The sequence below is a fragment of the Phyllobates terribilis genome, unplaced genomic scaffold (genome assembly GCF_046119375.1).
Source record: "Phyllobates terribilis strain yellow unplaced genomic scaffold, ASM4611937v1 Scaffold_11__3_contigs__length_659146591, whole genome shotgun sequence".
In the NCBI taxonomy this organism is placed as follows: domain Eukaryota; kingdom Metazoa; phylum Chordata; class Amphibia; order Anura; family Dendrobatidae; genus Phyllobates; species Phyllobates terribilis.
In genome coordinates, this window is record NW_027362771.1 from 385952480 (window position 1) to 385969623 (window position 17144).

Consider the following 17144-nt stretch of genomic DNA (forward strand, 5'->3'; position numbering starts at 1 on the left):
GACCAAGTTGTCAAGCACTTTCCAAGTGATGCTAAAATCTCTTGGAAAGCGCTTGTCAACCCGCATGCGGAAATGCATGTGAAGAACGATTCACATGTCCCTGGCACATGTCCCATGTCCCTGGCAGGAAAAACGCATGTACAATCCGCATGTACAATCCACATGCGTTTTTTTCTGCCAGGGAGATGCAGAAACGCTCAGGAAAAAATCCGGAGCATTTCTGCATCGTGGGCACATAGCCTTAGAGAGGACTGTACAGAGTTGATGCAATTGTATCCTCTTCTCTGCTATAATCTAGGTCTAGGCCCATTTTCTGTCTCTGGGAGTAAACAATGTTTTCATTCACTGGCCACAAGCAGAGATCTTCTAAATGGTAATTAAAAACACAAAGGCTCCGATTCATCAGTGTTTTTGCACCTTTTTTTTCTGGAGCTCTTACATGGAATTTTTTTTAAAATTTGCACCTTATTCATTTAATTTCTGGCTTTTTAAAAAAAAACAAAAAAACAAAACATGATTCCATTCATTTTACCATACAGTGTACTTGATTATGGAAAAAATGGCAAAAGATGCAATTTTGCAAAAATTTTTTGTATTTACAGTGTTAGAGAGTGTGTGTGGGTAACATTTATATTATATATTCTTTTTCTCTTTCATTCTATGTTTCGTTATATCTCTATATCTCGTTTGTACCAAGATGGCATCTACGGGGCTTTCACTAGACTGCTGGCTGCCGTGGTAGCCCATTGATGGCCTGCAATTGCATTAAGGGTCCAATGAGAGCTGGTGTACATGCAAATTCCATTTAAACGCCGCTGTGAGATATTGACATTGGCCTTTAAATGATTAACAGCTGCAGAGAAAGCTCAGTTTCAGCCGTGGCTGTTTGTCAGTTTGACACAGATGCCAGCTATGTAATAAAGCCGGCATCTGCCTTGTGTGGAGAGAGCCCAAAAGTAACTAAAATCTGTCTGTCTAATGAGAATTCACAATCCAAATTGCATACGTTAATAAATAGCTCTATTATACCTGATAAGACTGGTGTACTTACTTTGAAAATGCATGTCAGAATGGCTCTATTATCCTGATATTAAGATTAGAAATTTATGGGTCCAGCTAGCAAAAAAAAAATCCTTTTTGCAGGCCTTTTTAGGACAAATACATCTCTTTATTAATGTATGCCGTTTTGATTGTGCTGTCTGGTAAAAGATCACCTGTAAGTAAAGCTACACTGACAGCAGGTTCAGCATTAGGGTCAACTGTCAGTCAGTGCCGGGGGCGCAGTTACAGCTGCCGCTCAGTATACACAAACGCTGCTGGAGGAAACGAAGTGCAGGTGCTCGGCAGGTTTAGAATGCTATTAACCTGCAGATTATCCCCATATCTGCAGGTTAATAGTGTTTTTTCACATGACAGATTCCCTTTAAATGGTTAAACTGCAATGATCAAAGAAAGCTCCGGTTACTGCAGATGCCGGCTTGTTAACACAGCCGGCATGTGCCGCGTATGAAGCGGGCTCAGGTCCTGAGCCTGCTTCATACAGCCTTTGATGAGCTAGAACAAAAGATGTACGTCGTTGCTCAGTAAAGAGTTAAATTACTTTGGTTACCTCTGTTTCTTTTTTGTTCCAATGTGGCAATGGTTTTCCTTATCCAGATGTTTTAGCCCTAGGCTATGTGCCCACAATGCAGAAATGCTCCGGATTTTTTCCTGAGCGTTTCTGCATCTCCCTGGCAGAAAAAACACATGCGGATTGTACATGCGGATTGTACATGTGTTTTCCTGCCAGGGACATGCGGATGTGAAACGTTCTTCTGCATTTCCGCATGTGGGTTGACAAGCGCTTTCCAAGCGATTTTAGCATCACTTGGAAAGTGCTTGACAACTAGGTCACACTATAAATGCATGCAACCAGCATGGATTTATATAGTGTGACCGTAAAAGAATGGTAAAAAATGAATATATACTTACCTTCTGATGGCCCCCGGTGTCTTTATCCGATGCGTCTCGGCTTGCCGGCAGCTCGCGGTACACTGAAAGACCTGCCGACGTCATGCGTTCCAATGCCAGTCAATGGCGGCGAAAATGCCGCGCTTCCGCAAAATAATTGGTAGTGCTGTAGATTTTTCCGCAATGATAATCCGCAGCGGAAATTTCCACAGCATGTGCACAGCACATGCGGATTATCATTGGGGAACATGGCAGGCCTTCTGCCAAGCGTTTTTTAAGCGTTTCTGCAGCGGAATTGCCGCTGAGGAAACGCTTAAAAAATGCTTAGTGGGCACACAGCCTTATTCATCATTTGTGCAATTGTACTCCAGTACTCTACTATAGTATAAAATCTGTCTAATGTAGATTTTTGAGCAGTTGAAAGCTAATGTGCAACTTTAGAAAAAAAGTGACTTTTTACTCTAAAAAGAAGCAAACTTGTTAAGACAAGAAAAAAACGCAGAATTTGGTGCCAGAAAAGGCATAAAATGGCAGAAGTCTAAAAGAAAAGTCTCTTCGAAAAACCCACAAATGATGAATCAAGTCTGTCATAAAGTAGTGTCTTCATACAATTATGACGTTTTCTTTGCAGAACATAAAGAATGATGGCAGTGAGAAGTTGTAGGTGCGAGTAGTCACATTTCCACGAGGCGATTATTAGCTGTAAGGAGGATATTTTATTTCCCATAATTTCTCTTCCTAACCTCTAATTGCTAGTGAATACTTGCAGGGATTCAATGTGGTTTTCATGTGACTATTTAGCTACTTACTGGTGCTAATACTTAATGGAATGGGAGCAAGTCCTGGGAAAAGGTATGTGTAGGATTAGTTATCAACGCAAGGAGCCAATCACTTTGCAAAGTGTGGAGAAAAAGCACCCCTGGCAAGGGGAATCTATGTGCCCTTTGGCCCCTAAAAGCATTGTGGCCACACAGGATGAAGAGCTTTGAAGCTGTTTAATGTAGCTTGTTTCTTGCCTTCCTTGTACTAGTTTGTCGTTAGCTAAAAATCGGAAGGGGCCAAGGGAAGCTAATGATAAGTGTATTAGCATTTATTGTGCATTTCTCTGGCCACACACTGCTGCCTGCATGCTAGATAATCTGAGAAGGGGAAACCCATCTGGGATGCTTTAAAAGTGAGAAGATCAAATCACACTTGCTAAGCTCCCAAAATCAAATACATTCTGTCAACAGCACTTGGAATAAGTGATAAGACACATGATGCTCCTACATTCAGTGTTAATCAGAGCGGTTAACCCATGGACTGCCTGAATAGACGCAATGTGTCTATCAGGCTAAATGATTGGTTAGGAGCACGTTCACATAAAGATTGAATTTATTATTGTACTTGCACTTTGCCGGCAGTCTTGGCTGAGAAACACCGGTCAGTAGTTTATTGCTGGTTTGACGATCTGATGTTCGATTTAAATTCAGCACAAAATATTTGTCAAGATATGAAGCCGTGTGGGCCCCCAGACATTAAATGTCATGAAGCCCTTACCAACCACTACACTTGGTTATGGTAAATAACTTGCACTTTAGGAGTACTTACTTTCGTTATTTAACTATTAACCATCTGCCGCTGGCTTCGTGCTTGAATGCTCATTGCACACCTCTTTTGAGAGTATGAAATTTGGGAACTTTATTAATAGTTGTCCACTATTAGACAACCCCTAATAAATGTGCCGCTCCTCAGCCCTGAGCCTCGTCATGTCCCCTAGCAATTCTATGACATAAACAATCATTACGAGAGTCCTGCTCAGAGTGGAATAGTGGCACTGGTCCGGCAGCAAAGTTTGCATTTTTTTTTTGTTAAGCAGCAGTTTTGGGGACATATCCTATGGCTAAGGGTCTACATGTCTGTGCTGGAGATGGCACTTTAAATAAACCCTCCCATTTAGTTTTTTATTCATTAAATATGTGTATGTGCATGTAATGGAGCGTGACTTTGTTATTATACTCACCTACCGCTGATCTCTCCAGTGTCCAATGCCATTCTGCTCCTCTTCTCAGTGATGTCACCGCATTTGTGACTATCTGGCTCACTCCATGCTCTATGCATGAGCAGGAAGTCTCTTTTACAGTGACAGCCTATGGAGCCTCATTCTGACTCTCCATAATCTTACATTGTAAAAGCCACTTCTGGATCACGCAATGCAGTGTGATCCGGACAGTCTGCAGAGCGGTGACCTCACTCAGAAGAGGAGAAGAAGGGCTCTGAACATTGGAGAGAGCAGTGGTAGGTGAGCATATTAACACACTACACTGCATGCATATATACACACATTTAATGAATAAAAAACTTATTGGCAGGGCTTCTTTAATTATGATCATATTGCTGTCATTTAAAAAAACAAATGGATAGTGGAGTAGAAATGCATAATATGAAGTCTTTAAGGCTCCGTTTTCTATTGTCTTTTTGTATTTCTATAGAAACCGTAATGAACGCTAATAAGAACATAGTAATTTATGTTGTTGATAAAATAAAGTGATTGTTTAATCCATTCACTAAGATTAATGGGTTACTTTTAAATTGGGACCCATCAACGATTGCAAAATATTATTTCCACTTCCATTAGACGCCATAATTGTCAATGTTCGATTATTCCAATTATTAACTATGTTGATCTCCTATTATTAATGCCCTTTAACAAAAAAGAAACTCAAGATACCAACTTTGTAGACAATCCGTCCTCCCTTTATTACATGGTGCGCCTCACTTGACCGTACACTTTAAACCTTCTGCAAACCGAATGGGCGTAACACAGGAAGTTATTAGGGCCTGTGTCACGCAAGTAGTCAAATGGGGTATTTTTTACATGTAGGATATGTAATTCTACAATCTCTGGCTGTGCTTCAAGTGATTCATAATTTAGGGTTGTGCCAGTGAAGGTAATTAAATCTTACATTTTAATTCACTTTAAGCCCATTCTACATGTTAGGAGATGATGTAAGAAGATGCTTTATCTTTTAGATTCATAAATATATTTGTTCTCTGATGTGGAAATTATTTTTGTGGGTTATTTGAGATTTTTTTTCCTTTTAAACATTTTTCTGTTTGCTCCTTGACCTTTTAATTACTGCCATGTGGACAAGGGTGTTTAGCTGGTCATTTGAAATGTTTTTGTCATGTAATGGCTGCTGGGCTGCTCCTCACATCCTGAACTTTGAAAGAATTTGGTGATTGACATAACAAATGTGTACATTGCTTGTGGAGCTCCTGAAGCCATAGACTCTGCTACAGGAAAATAGATTGTTTTTTTTGTATCTTACTGTAGTGTTTGGATATAATAGTATTTAAATATGATTCTATAATTACCTTTTTTTTGCTAGATGTTTTTGTTCTATGTTCCTCTGTATGTACTCAGTTCATTGGCAAAACAATCATACCAAAATGGCTCACTGTTCTTTTATGTGTGTGCACCCCCAAAATAAGCACAGCCAATGAACTACATATATACACACATATAGGGAGGGATTAACCAATTTCCTTTAGGGAGGTCTAGGTGACTATCCATTATCAGCGGACGCTGCCAATGAATGTGAAATCTGATAAACTTTCATCTTGGACTGATTCATTCCCTAAGGCCATGCTAGAGTTACACATGGTCTGAATGCATTTGATAGTAATTAAATCTGACAGCTTGGGGAAGTAACAATTGTGTTTTAGGTTATTTTCATTTGTAAACTACAGAACAAATTAGCAAGATGTGTCCAGGAAATGAAATATGCCATGCATCTACCTTCCAGGATTAAAAGAAAAATCATCCAACTTGGTACGGATACATGACTGATCTTTCAAGCAAACACACACCTTCAAGTAATATAGTCTCACCTTCAGTGTCTGCTTTATACATTATAATGGCCATATTCCAATTTTGGGTAAAAAATATAAGTTTGAGCATAGTCCGATGGGTCCAGTCATTGCTGGATGAAATAATGGTCTACATGTTGAAGTAGCCCGAGAGTGTGGTGGTCATAGATGTCGGTGAACCCACTGTAATATTAATAGATGTGGCAGAACGTAAATATGTGGTTGGATATGATGAGCATTGAATTTTTTTTTGTTCTTTCTAATAGTTTTTATCTTATTTAAATCACAATTCAGCCCAAAGTGGAGGAAGCACAGGTGCTATGAGCATCATTTCAGAAGGCATGAGGATGTGTGTAGGACACAATAGCTGGTGTGGTTTTTGCCAGGTTGTAAACTTGAGAACTATCTACATACTAATAGAAAGGGGTGAACCTCTCATAAAAAGGCAATTACATTTATGATGTTGTGGAGGGAGCTGTTTTCTCGAACAACAGAACCCTCTCCTGAGCTTTGATGTTCTCGTCTCTTTATGGCTTGTTTCTCCCATCACTGCATTGCTTTTACAGTTTGGGTTTTAAATTGAGATTAGTACTGAATAAGAAGGGGCAGTAAGAGATTGTGCTACTACAAAGACACAAGTGTCCTGGAAATGACTTTGCAGCTGATGCCGGGCCAACAATGGAAAGGCAGAAATCTGAACTGTGAAAGAACTAAAACACTAAATAGAAATATTCTATCTGTACATATGATAATTGTATGAGCCTACGTTAGACTTGTACATGACTATATGATTATTTTGTTGAAAGAACCTTTCCATCTAGAATAGTAAAAAAATCACCAGTGAGTAAAATGTCTTGCAGTATTGTTTCTTCCAGTTTAGGAAAACCTTCAATTCTGTCATTGCTTAAGACCCCCATACACGTTAGATGTCTGTTGACTGAACAATGCTTTGGCCAATCATTCGGCCTGTGTTCTCTATCAAAAAGCAGCCGACAGACATCTCAGGGAGAACAAAGCGATTGGCAGTCCAAAATCGCATGCCCGATTGACCTCTCCCCCAGTAGTCAGTTGGCCGGCGCCCCCATACATATGAGAGTGTCGGCCCAATATTGGCAGGTACGGCTGACCTTAGTATAAAGTGTATAGGGGGCTTTAGGCTGGCCATTCTTATATGACTATTATTTATGGTCTTGTTGATCTGACAACAATCATACGTGTATGGAGACCTCCGACTGTCGACAGATGTTGGAGGAAATCCGATTCATGCTTTATTTTAGGTTTTAAGAAGCCTAATCTTTTTTCCCTGCTGAGAGATAAGTGTTTCCTGAGGACAAACACGCATGTTCACTCAAGTTTATTTTCCTTCCATTGGTCTTTGTTTGCTCTTTGATGGCTTATGTGGGCAAGGCTGTAAGTATTTGAGTAAAGAAGACTATCAGAAATAGTTGATTCTAAAAAATGAAATTCTAGGAATCCTTTTTTCAAAGCCTTTTTAGATCAATTGTGGATAAGGAAATACCTGTTTAAAGTAAGTGTAAAGAATTCATTGGAAGACCTAATTTGTGCATCTGCCTGAAGATAGGGTTTCATTTGCTCTTTTTGTCCATTGTCAGAAATATCCATAATGCAGGTACTGTAGAAATAGTTGTATGCAACCAAGGCAAGACATATGACATGTAACAACCTTGTGTATTGTGGTCTGCTGAATATACTTGAATACTTGGTGCTAATACTCCTTGGCTTGAAGGTCTTCTTTGTTGTAGTGTGATTGTTCATGGTGCTTGTAAATTATCTTGCTATCTTACTTTTATGCACTTTTCACCTTTCACCCGGGTACTCTCCATTGTACAGTGTACTCAATATTCTAAATTGCTATTTCTAACCATTCACATTTCCCTCACAGTGAAGTGAGTCAGGCCGCTCACTTGTAGGTCAGATAATAAATTTAGAGGTGACCAGACCAAACGTGGCATATTGAGCAGTACAATACACTTACTGGTGGCAATAGTCCTGTTCCATAAATTTCGTCAGCCATTATTTACATAATACATGATATGATAATACACATGATATTCAGTTTCATTATAAATACTTTTTTATGAAATGTGTGGGATATTTAGACAGAATATCCCTTAAGACTTCAATTTTATATTTCAGCTATGTCTGCCTTTGAAGAACAACCAGTTTCAATAAAGGTACAAGAAGGCGGGATGGCACGTTTCTCTTGTAGGATAACCGCAAACCCTCCAGCTGTCATTACTTGGGAAGTAAATCGCACAGCTCTACCTCTCGCCATGGACAGGTAAGTAACCAGTCTTTTGAAGAATTGATCTGCATATGTCCTGTAAAGTACTTCAATATGGTCTATAAGGCTGACATCATGAATATCTTCTCAAGGATCAGTAGGTTGGATATACACCACAGTGATGGTCTATTTTATTGTATAAATCGATGGGTTTTGTTTTTTTGCTTAAGACTATAGATGGCCTTATTGACTGCTATAAGGCATGTTTCTCACATTAGTGCTCCCTCTTTTAGTGCCTGCTTTTTATAGGCTCTGATCAGTAGCAAGTTCTATGTGTAAGTCATATTGATGACTTACACATAGAATAGGCTATCAATAACCGATCAGTGTATGACAAATCTTCTAGCGCCTGTTATTGCAACAAAGTCCTTTTCAATTGAATGGAACAATACCAACCCCTTCTAGATCTAAATGTTTTGGCCCCAATTAAAATAAAAAGCCTATACTCCCCTCCTTTGCTGGAGCCGTTCCAGCACTCGCGGTCCTAGGGCTCTCGTGCGGTTGTTGTGATGCCGGCACCCAATCAGCGCTGGCATCACCGTCTCCGCCTTCGAACAAATCAAACATGAAGAGGAAGTCCGGGCTGCAGCTGATCAGAGTTCCTCTTCATGTTCAATTCGACAGGAGGCGGGGACAGTGATGCCAGCGCTGATTGGGCGCCAAGGTCACGTGTCCCAGCAGCACGGGAGCCCCGGGGAGAGCGAGTGCTGACACCGCTGGAATGGTGCCAGCACGGGAGGTGAGTATAGAATTTTTATTTAATCCTGATGACAAGGAGTTGTCTAAGTAATGGACAACTTCTTTAAGGATAGACATTCGGCATCAAATTCCAACAAAGAACTAGAATAGGTGATTGGTTTTATCTTAAATTAATTTTTCAAAAATTTCAACAAGCTCCTCTAACGTAACAAATGATAGATTCAAACAAGTTTATATATGTGACATTACAGTTGGCCAGCCTGTCGTGACTGTCTAGCTACAGGTCTGTTACTTAAAGAGGTTTTTCCATGAACAAAGTGCATTTTAATCAATAGATTATTTAGTTATTTTTATTCCAAGATCTATGGATTAAAATGTACGTTGTTCGTGGGACCAAGGCTTTAAAGTATAAACGCATTATCACAAAACTTTTGACATGTAACTGAGACCAGTCAGAAATTTTGATTGCTAAATTAGAGGGGCAGAAGAGTTCTATGGCCGGGGTCACACAAGCGTATATGCTCTACTGCAAGAGAATTTGCTTGATTATGCTAAAGACACTGGGCTCAAAGTCTGATCAGAGTTCGAGACGAGTGTCTGTTTACTGTGACCAGATTCTCGTGCATGAGAGAATCGGAGCACTGGTATGGCGATCTTAATTTCTCCTCCTTCTCCATTGCCTGTGTTTGCGTGAATCGGACTGCACACAGATGACATCCGAGTGCAATCCGATGTTTTACGCGCTCCCATAGACTTGAATGTATGCGCATGCTATGCTTTGCATATTTACTCACAGCATGCTGCAATTTTTTTTTCTCCTATATATGAAAAAAAATAGCAGATCTGCACTACCCCATTGTATAACATTGGGCAAAGTGCTATCCTTTAAAACATCGCAAAGCACTCGTCCGATGAATATGATCGTGGGAGCCCTAAGGCCACGTTCACACGTTGTGTATTTGGTCAGTATTTTACCTTCAGTATTTGTAAGCCAAAATCGGGAGTGGAACAATCAGGAAAAGTATAATAGAAACACGGCACTGCTTCTGCATTTATTGCCCAAACCTTATTTTTGGCTTACAAATACTGATGTAAAATACTGACCAAATTCTCAACGTGTGCCCCTGTCCTGAGACTGAAAATGGGCTTATAGAATTTCTATTGAGCCCATCTTAAAGGGGTGCTCAAGTAAGATAAAAATTTGCCCAGGGAATAAGGATATGTTAAAAAAAAAAAAACTATCGTACTTGCCTACCAAGCACACACATGGGTCCAGAACTGGCCGCTCAGTGGTCTGTGCAGAAACAGGAAGGGGTGATGTCAGTGTACAGTGGCTGCAGTGGTCAGATGACTTGAGCAGCATGTCATCATAAAATATCTGACATGCTGCTTGGTCTTCTGACCGCTGCTGACAGTCATGCGCCACAGCTGTCCAGCAGCTTGTGGAACTGTGAGATCACCGCTTCCTGTCTCTGTGCCAACCACAAAGCGGCCTGAGCTGGGTCATAGTGGATTCCGATAAGAAAATATAACAGTTTGCCCATTGACTGGATTTGCTAAAAAAGAAAAAGTTTTATTTTGCCCAGACAACCACTTGTGTCTTCAAGGAGAGTAGCTTCAGTACTTCTGCACTTCTGTTTTAGTGATCAGTGGAGGGCTCTGCGCCAGGGCCACATCGATCTAAACTTCTAGCACATTTGTAAAACAAATTCTTTAGCATAGAGAGACTCACACAGACTCTTTAACACATGGAAAATAATAAGTTAAATAATACTTTGTTGTATTTTACATAAAGGATTACTGTGCTACCAAAAGGAGTACTTCAGATCTATGGCATCACTAAGAAAGACGCCGGAAGTTACCGATGTATAGCCACCAACTTGTTAAATAGACGGAAGAGTGCTGAAGCCTCCTTAACAGTTTTATCAGGTATGTTGTAACATTGGAATATATTCACTGGTTTAGCACAGCTCACATATTTACAATCTTATATGACACATGATGCATCATACAATCTATGTGGCTGAATATGGATTTTTGCTAGTGGCCACAAAAAATTGTACCACACGTCACATTCCTAGTCCATACAAGTCACGGGAAATTGTCATAAGACGAGGTAACTAAAGTAGTGTAACTTTATATTGACTTGTATGTAGCTGAAAAATAAATTTGCATTCAGGGCTGTGGAGTTGGAGTCTATTTTGGTGAAGTCTGAGGTATAAAATGGACCGACTCCAACTTCTGAAATATATAATAAATTGGGTACAGTAGTTCAATGCAGGATGTGCTGTAAATGTTTTCAGAAGAATTTGGGAGAGTTATGAAATGTCCTATACATGTCTGTTCTGTTCTTGATCTAAGGATCTCGGCTTTTAGTTGAGATGAATCTGTGCTACACTTTATGTACACGCTCAGTAGTGACCAGTGCTGTGGAGTCAGAGTCGTGGCGTCGGAGTCGTAGGTTTGCCTTACTGACTACACAGCCCCGGTTGCACAACTCTAAATGTTTGAAAAGTTGCTTTGTGACATTAGTCAAGTCTATGGCCACCTTTATTCATTATTCTGTTCCTCTAACAGCTAATGTAAAGTTTTTTTGGATGTCTTTTTTTCTAGCCACACCAGAAGAGCCTTTCCAGAAGCCAATCATCATTGCTCCTCCTCAGAATACAACTACCTCTGTGCACCAAACTGTTACACTGGAGTGTATGGCTAGGGGAAACCCTAAACCAATAGTATCTTGGAGCAGACTTGGTAAGAACTTTACTGAAATAAATAATGCATGAGAAAATGTTACCAAAATTGTAATGGGGCTGTCAGTTTTTAATACCAGATTAAATGTTGCAAAAAATATTGCCAATTTATTTTCTAGACCAAAAACCCATTGACGTCTTCAACACCCGAGTTGTGGGAAATGGAAATCTTGTTATATCTGATGTGAAAGTGCAACACGCCGGAGTTTATATTTGCCGAGCAACTACCCCAGGAACTCGTAATTTCACTGTAGCAATGGCTAATGTTATAGTCTTAAGTAAGACCTAAAATTTGTTCCTCTTCATTAATTTGTTGTTGTACTCCTACTATGCATAGTATCAAGAAAGATCAAAAATTATGTCATCTCACTAAATTTCACCAGTTCACTTCCCACTTCCGTTCACTTCCCAATATTAATTTGTTTTTCAGGTTTGTTTGTTTTTTTAAAAGCCTTCTAGGTAAGAGATTGGGGTGATGGCTTTGGTCTGCATGCTACATCCATGGTAGATAAATATTTGGCCATTTTTCACCATGTTTCACACTCAAATGGATTTAGCCAAGCATTGATAGGATGCTTGATTAAATCCATTTGATTTACATATGAGTGAGTTGGGTGACCACCAGGGTGACTTAAATTAGGTAGGGAGGGCTTTTGGTGACCAAGTGAAAGAAAAGCGTCCCCAGGAGAGCTAATATGACAATGGTAGCGGTCAACCATCGACTTCCTGCCCCACCATTTGAAGTCTAGAGCACAAGTGACTGAGATTACTGGAGAAACGCTGAACAGAGTCGCTGCACATCAGTTATGTTTTACAGGAAACTAATGAGTGGGCATTTGGCTTGCTAATATGTCCATTGTTAAGATTTAGCACCCACACTATCCGTATTCAACTTCTACTCAAATCCTAATTAATGCTTTTTCCACAATAGATTTTGCTTCAATATAAAAATGTATTTTTGGCCTTATCATGTGAGCGTTTTATCTAGAATTAATTCAGAAGATGCCAGTACATGCTACCAAATGTGTGTACTTTGCTGTAAGCAATATAAGCCTCTGTAAAGCAGAATGCAACATTTCTACTTCGTATGAAAATATAATATTTTAATGTGTATTTTGTAATCTTAGTTTAAATTGTCTCCAAAAATGGTTATGTAACATTATTATAGGGCTAAATATATGTTATCATTTCACATGTAGGGTGAATGAATTTTGAAGCCAGGTGTATGGAATATAGACCAAGAGTTTATATATGTGTCTTTACAGCTCCACCATCGTTTACTGAGCGACCGGAAAGTTTGACAAGACCACGTGCGGGAACGGCTCGCTTTGTATGTCAGCTAGAAGGAATCCCAACTCCCAAAATCACCTGGCTGAGGAATGGCAGAAAGATACATTCTAATGGGAGAATAAAAATGTACAGCAGGTAAATAAGGTCTACCTTGTGTGTAATATACATAGCGGCACAGAAGGGCATAGCTTTATGTGTCCCATCTCATTGTCTCTTGTTCATTCCACATACTTGCTACTAGAAGCATAATCTTTCCTATGGTTTGTTTTTTTAACTTATACAAATTTTTTATTTTGTTCTAGTAAACTTGTAATCAACCAGATCATCCCTGAAGACGATGCAGTGTATCAGTGCATGGCCGAAAATAACCAGGGCTCTGCCATGTCCCGAGCAAGGCTGACTGTTGTGATGTCTGAAGACAGGCCTAGTGCTCCACGTAACCTCCGAGCGGAGACAATGTCCAGTTCAGCCATTATACTATCGTGGGAAAGGCCTCTGTATAACTCAGAAAAAGTCATTGCTTATTCTGTGCATTACATGAAGGCGGAAGGTAAGAATAAGACTTGCAGCAAGTGTTTATGGAAAGCCTATAGATTTCTGATAGCTGCACACTGCTTTTGTCATCCCTTTTGGTTGAGATTTTTTTTTATTATAGAATTACCTTAGTTTTCATTCAGAAATGCTGTATTAAATTTAAGTAGATTTTTATTTACAAGTATTTCACATGCTTTTTCTTTTTTTGTTATAAAGTGCACCATACATTTGCTTTCTATTTGTAATATCACTTTCGTCATACTCTAATGTAGATGCTCAGGTATGGAAATAGGTTTGTATATTTTCTAGTGATGGTTTCATTTGACTTTACCAAAAGTATAGTAATGGTATGCAGTATATACAAGTTTCCATAGCGGCTAATTTTGTAACAATGCTTTTATCTTTTGACTAGTTGCTTGTTTTTTAGATATGTAAAAAGAAAAGCAAACCTCTTTTGTAACTCTGCCTAGTGAACCTATGCATCATGATATTTTCTATAGAGATGAATGCAACTTAATATAGAAGTAGTTAGTGTATAATAGAAAGTGTTGGTGTTAGAGAAAGCCAACAGGTGTTCTTTAAAAAGGGACAGATCTTGCATTTAAATTAGCGGGTTAGTGCGCCGGGCAAACGAAAGGTCTGATGAGAGTACATGAGTGTATTAATTCCTTGTTAGCAATTTGGAAGCTCTACAAAGGGTGTAGTGATTCTGTTTGTAGGCTGGTCTCACCCCCTATTATGGTCATTTCTTCAGGCCTCCACATGAGGCCCAGTGGCTCATTCACTCCAAGAACAAGGCCTTTTAATTTGAGCTTAAGGATCTTGTTTAGCGGGTCAAAAATCGTGCCACGACATTCCTAATTAACAAACCATCAACGGCTCTGTTGTGAGATGCCAGTAATCTTGTCTAATTAAAATGCTTTTTAGTCAATTCAGAAATGTGGGAAAGCTTAATAGTGGAATTTGGTCTTGGGTTTTGTTTCTAAATGTAATGGTAATGGGCGGTGGGGGAGTTTTGATTAAGTTGACATGCGTTTCGGTGTGAAATGGACTTGAACCACAACAGCCTTCAACAACCTTATTCCGCTTACCAGTTCCTATGTATAGGAATTAGGACACAACAAAGAGAATCACGGCAATGCAACCTCTGCATATTTCAATATGAATTGCTGAAATTTTTCCTAAGCTCATTAAGGCTCAACACATTTATAGAGGGCATTCTCCTTCAGTGCCCCTGCCTTCATCCTATCCCATGTCAATAATAGATTTCAACTATATAATCGCCCCTTTACAATGCAGCTTTTTGTGTAGTTGTTGTTTCTTATAAAACGGCTTGTTCTTGAATGCCACGACTCCGAAAACCTGGTTTGTTTTTTCCCAACATTAAATCACAAGGATTTAGGATGAAGGAATTGTAAGTGGGTAAATGGTCCATCGATTAGCCGGATTTTTTTTTTTTTTACTCCCTTCAATGAAACACTTTACCAAAACTTGTTGTGACTAGTTGTGAAACACAAGCTGATTGTTACTTTTAATGCTTTTGAGTTAAATGTGATTACTGATAGGATATAAGAAGAGACACAAGATTCAGTTGTTTGTGTTCTGATATTTGCATATAAAAGAGGAAAAACACTAGGCAGCAGCTACACAATGCCTAAAGCAAAACTGTATTAAAGTAGAGTCCTAACAGCAATGATAACATTAAGCTTCTTGTTAATAGAATGACAATTCAGAATAATCACATTGGCTTATGGGATACTCATAATCGCATTGTGTAGCTGCTGTCTTGCGTTTTTTCCTCTTTTCTATATGCAAATATCAGAACACAAACACACACATATATTCACACTTTTAATGTCTAGAAGTGATGGTACAGTGGTGATGAGGCATATTTGACTTTTTCTACTTAAGCAGAGCTTTGCCTTTACTCCACAACTCATGACACTACACTAATGTGTACAGTGGATTGTAGACCACTCTCTAAATTAGATCAGATAGATCTGGTTTAGAAAACTTATTGCCAGATGAAATTGATTCCGATTTTTTGGATGTGTGACTGCTGCAGTTAATCATTGACCAAAGTGGTGATTTGTTTTTCACCAATGTTATTATTATTATTATTATTATTTATTATTATAGCGCCATTTATTCCATGGCGCTTTACATGTGATAGGGATATACATAACAAAAACATTTACATAATCTTAACAAAACGAGTCAGCGACTGGTACAGGAGGAGCGAGGACCCTGCCCGCGAGGGCTCACATTCTAGAAGGGATGGGTGAGGATACAGTAGGTGAGGGTAGAGCTGGTCGTGCAGCGGTGGTTACTGCAGGTTGTAGGCTTGTCGGAAGAGGTGGGTCTTCAGGTTTCTTTTGAAGGTTTCCACGGTCGGCGAGAGTCTGATGTGTTGGGGTAGAGAGTTCCAGAGTAGGGGGGATGCACGGGAGAAATCTTGTATATGATTGTGGGAGGAGGAGATAAAAGGGGAGTAGAGAAGGAGATCTTGTGAGGATCGGAGGTTGCGTGCAGGTAGGTAACGGGAGACTAGATCACAGATGTATGGGGGAGACAGGTTGTGGATGGCTTTGTATGCCATGGTTAGAGTTTTGAACTGAATTCTCTGGGCAATGGGGAGCCAGTGAAGAGATTGACAGAGAGGAGAGGCCGGGGAATAGCGGGGGGACAGGTGGATTAGTCGAGCAGCAGAGTTTAGGATAGATTGGAGGGGTGCAAGAGTGTTGGAAGGGAGGCCACGGAGCAGGAGGTTGCAGTAGTCGAGGCGGGATATGATGAGGGCATGCACTAGTGTTTTTGCATTGTCTTTGCTGAGGAATGCACGGATCCGGGAGATGTTTTTGAGTTGGAGTCGGCAGGAAGTGGAAAGGGCTTGGATATGTGGCTTGAAGGAGAGATCAGAGTCCAGGGTTACTCCAAGGCAGCGAGCTTGTAGGACTGGGGAGAGTGAACAGCCATTGACTTTGATGGATAGGTTAGATGGGGGATATGAATGAGAGGGTGGAAAGATGATGAACTCTGTTTTATCCATGTTGAGTTTTAGAAATCTGGCAGAGAAGAAGGATGAGATGGCGGACAGACATTGTGGGATTTTGGTTAGTAGGGAGGAGATATCGGGTCCAGAGAGGTAGATCTGTGTGTCGTCAGCATAGAGGTGATACTGAAAACCGTGAGACTCTATGAGCTGTCCCAGGCCAAAGGTGTAGATGGAAAAGAGCAGAGGTCCTAGAACTGAACCTTGGGGGACACCAACAGATAGGGGGCAAGATGAGGAGGTGGTGCGTGAGTGGGAGACGCTGAATGTCCTGTCTGTTAAGTATGAGGAGATCCAAGATAGAGCCAAGTCCGTGATGCCAAGAGATGAGAGAATCTGGAGTAAGAGGGAATGGTCCACTGTGTCAAAGGCAGATGACAGGTCCAGAAGGAGGAGGATGGAGTAGTGTCGCTTGGATTTGGCATTTAGTAGGTCGTTGGTGACTTTGGTCAGGGCAGTTTCAGTCGAGTGATGCGGTCGGAAGCCAGATTGCAGGCGGTCGAAGAGGGAGCAGGAGGAGAGGTGGGAGGACAGTTCAAGGTGGACATGTTGTTCTACTAGTTTTGAGGCAAAGGGGAGGAGTGATATGGGGCTGTAGCTAGTCAGAGAGGAAGGGTCAAGGGAGGGCTTTTTGAGGATGGGTGTGATTGTGGCATGTTTGAAACATGAGGGGAAGACACCGGTTGTTAGTGACAGATTGAAGAGGTGGGTT

At 40.3% G+C, this 17144-nt stretch overlaps 1 protein-coding gene across 1 annotated transcript in view; it reads left to right on the forward strand.

Annotated features, from left to right (window-relative positions):
- Positions 1-17144, forward strand: part of PRTG (protogenin) — a 112997-nt gene that overhangs the window by 43209 nt on the left and 52644 nt on the right. Inside the window, exons 3-8 of the mRNA XM_073654718.1 lie at positions 7960-8104; positions 10602-10735; positions 11420-11557; positions 11676-11834; positions 12822-12981; positions 13149-13396. Of these exons, the coding sequence (XP_073510819.1) occupies positions 7960-8104; positions 10602-10735; positions 11420-11557; positions 11676-11834; positions 12822-12981; positions 13149-13396 (984 nt within the window). The remainder of the gene's footprint in view (positions 1-7959; positions 8105-10601; positions 10736-11419; positions 11558-11675; positions 11835-12821; positions 12982-13148; positions 13397-17144) is intronic.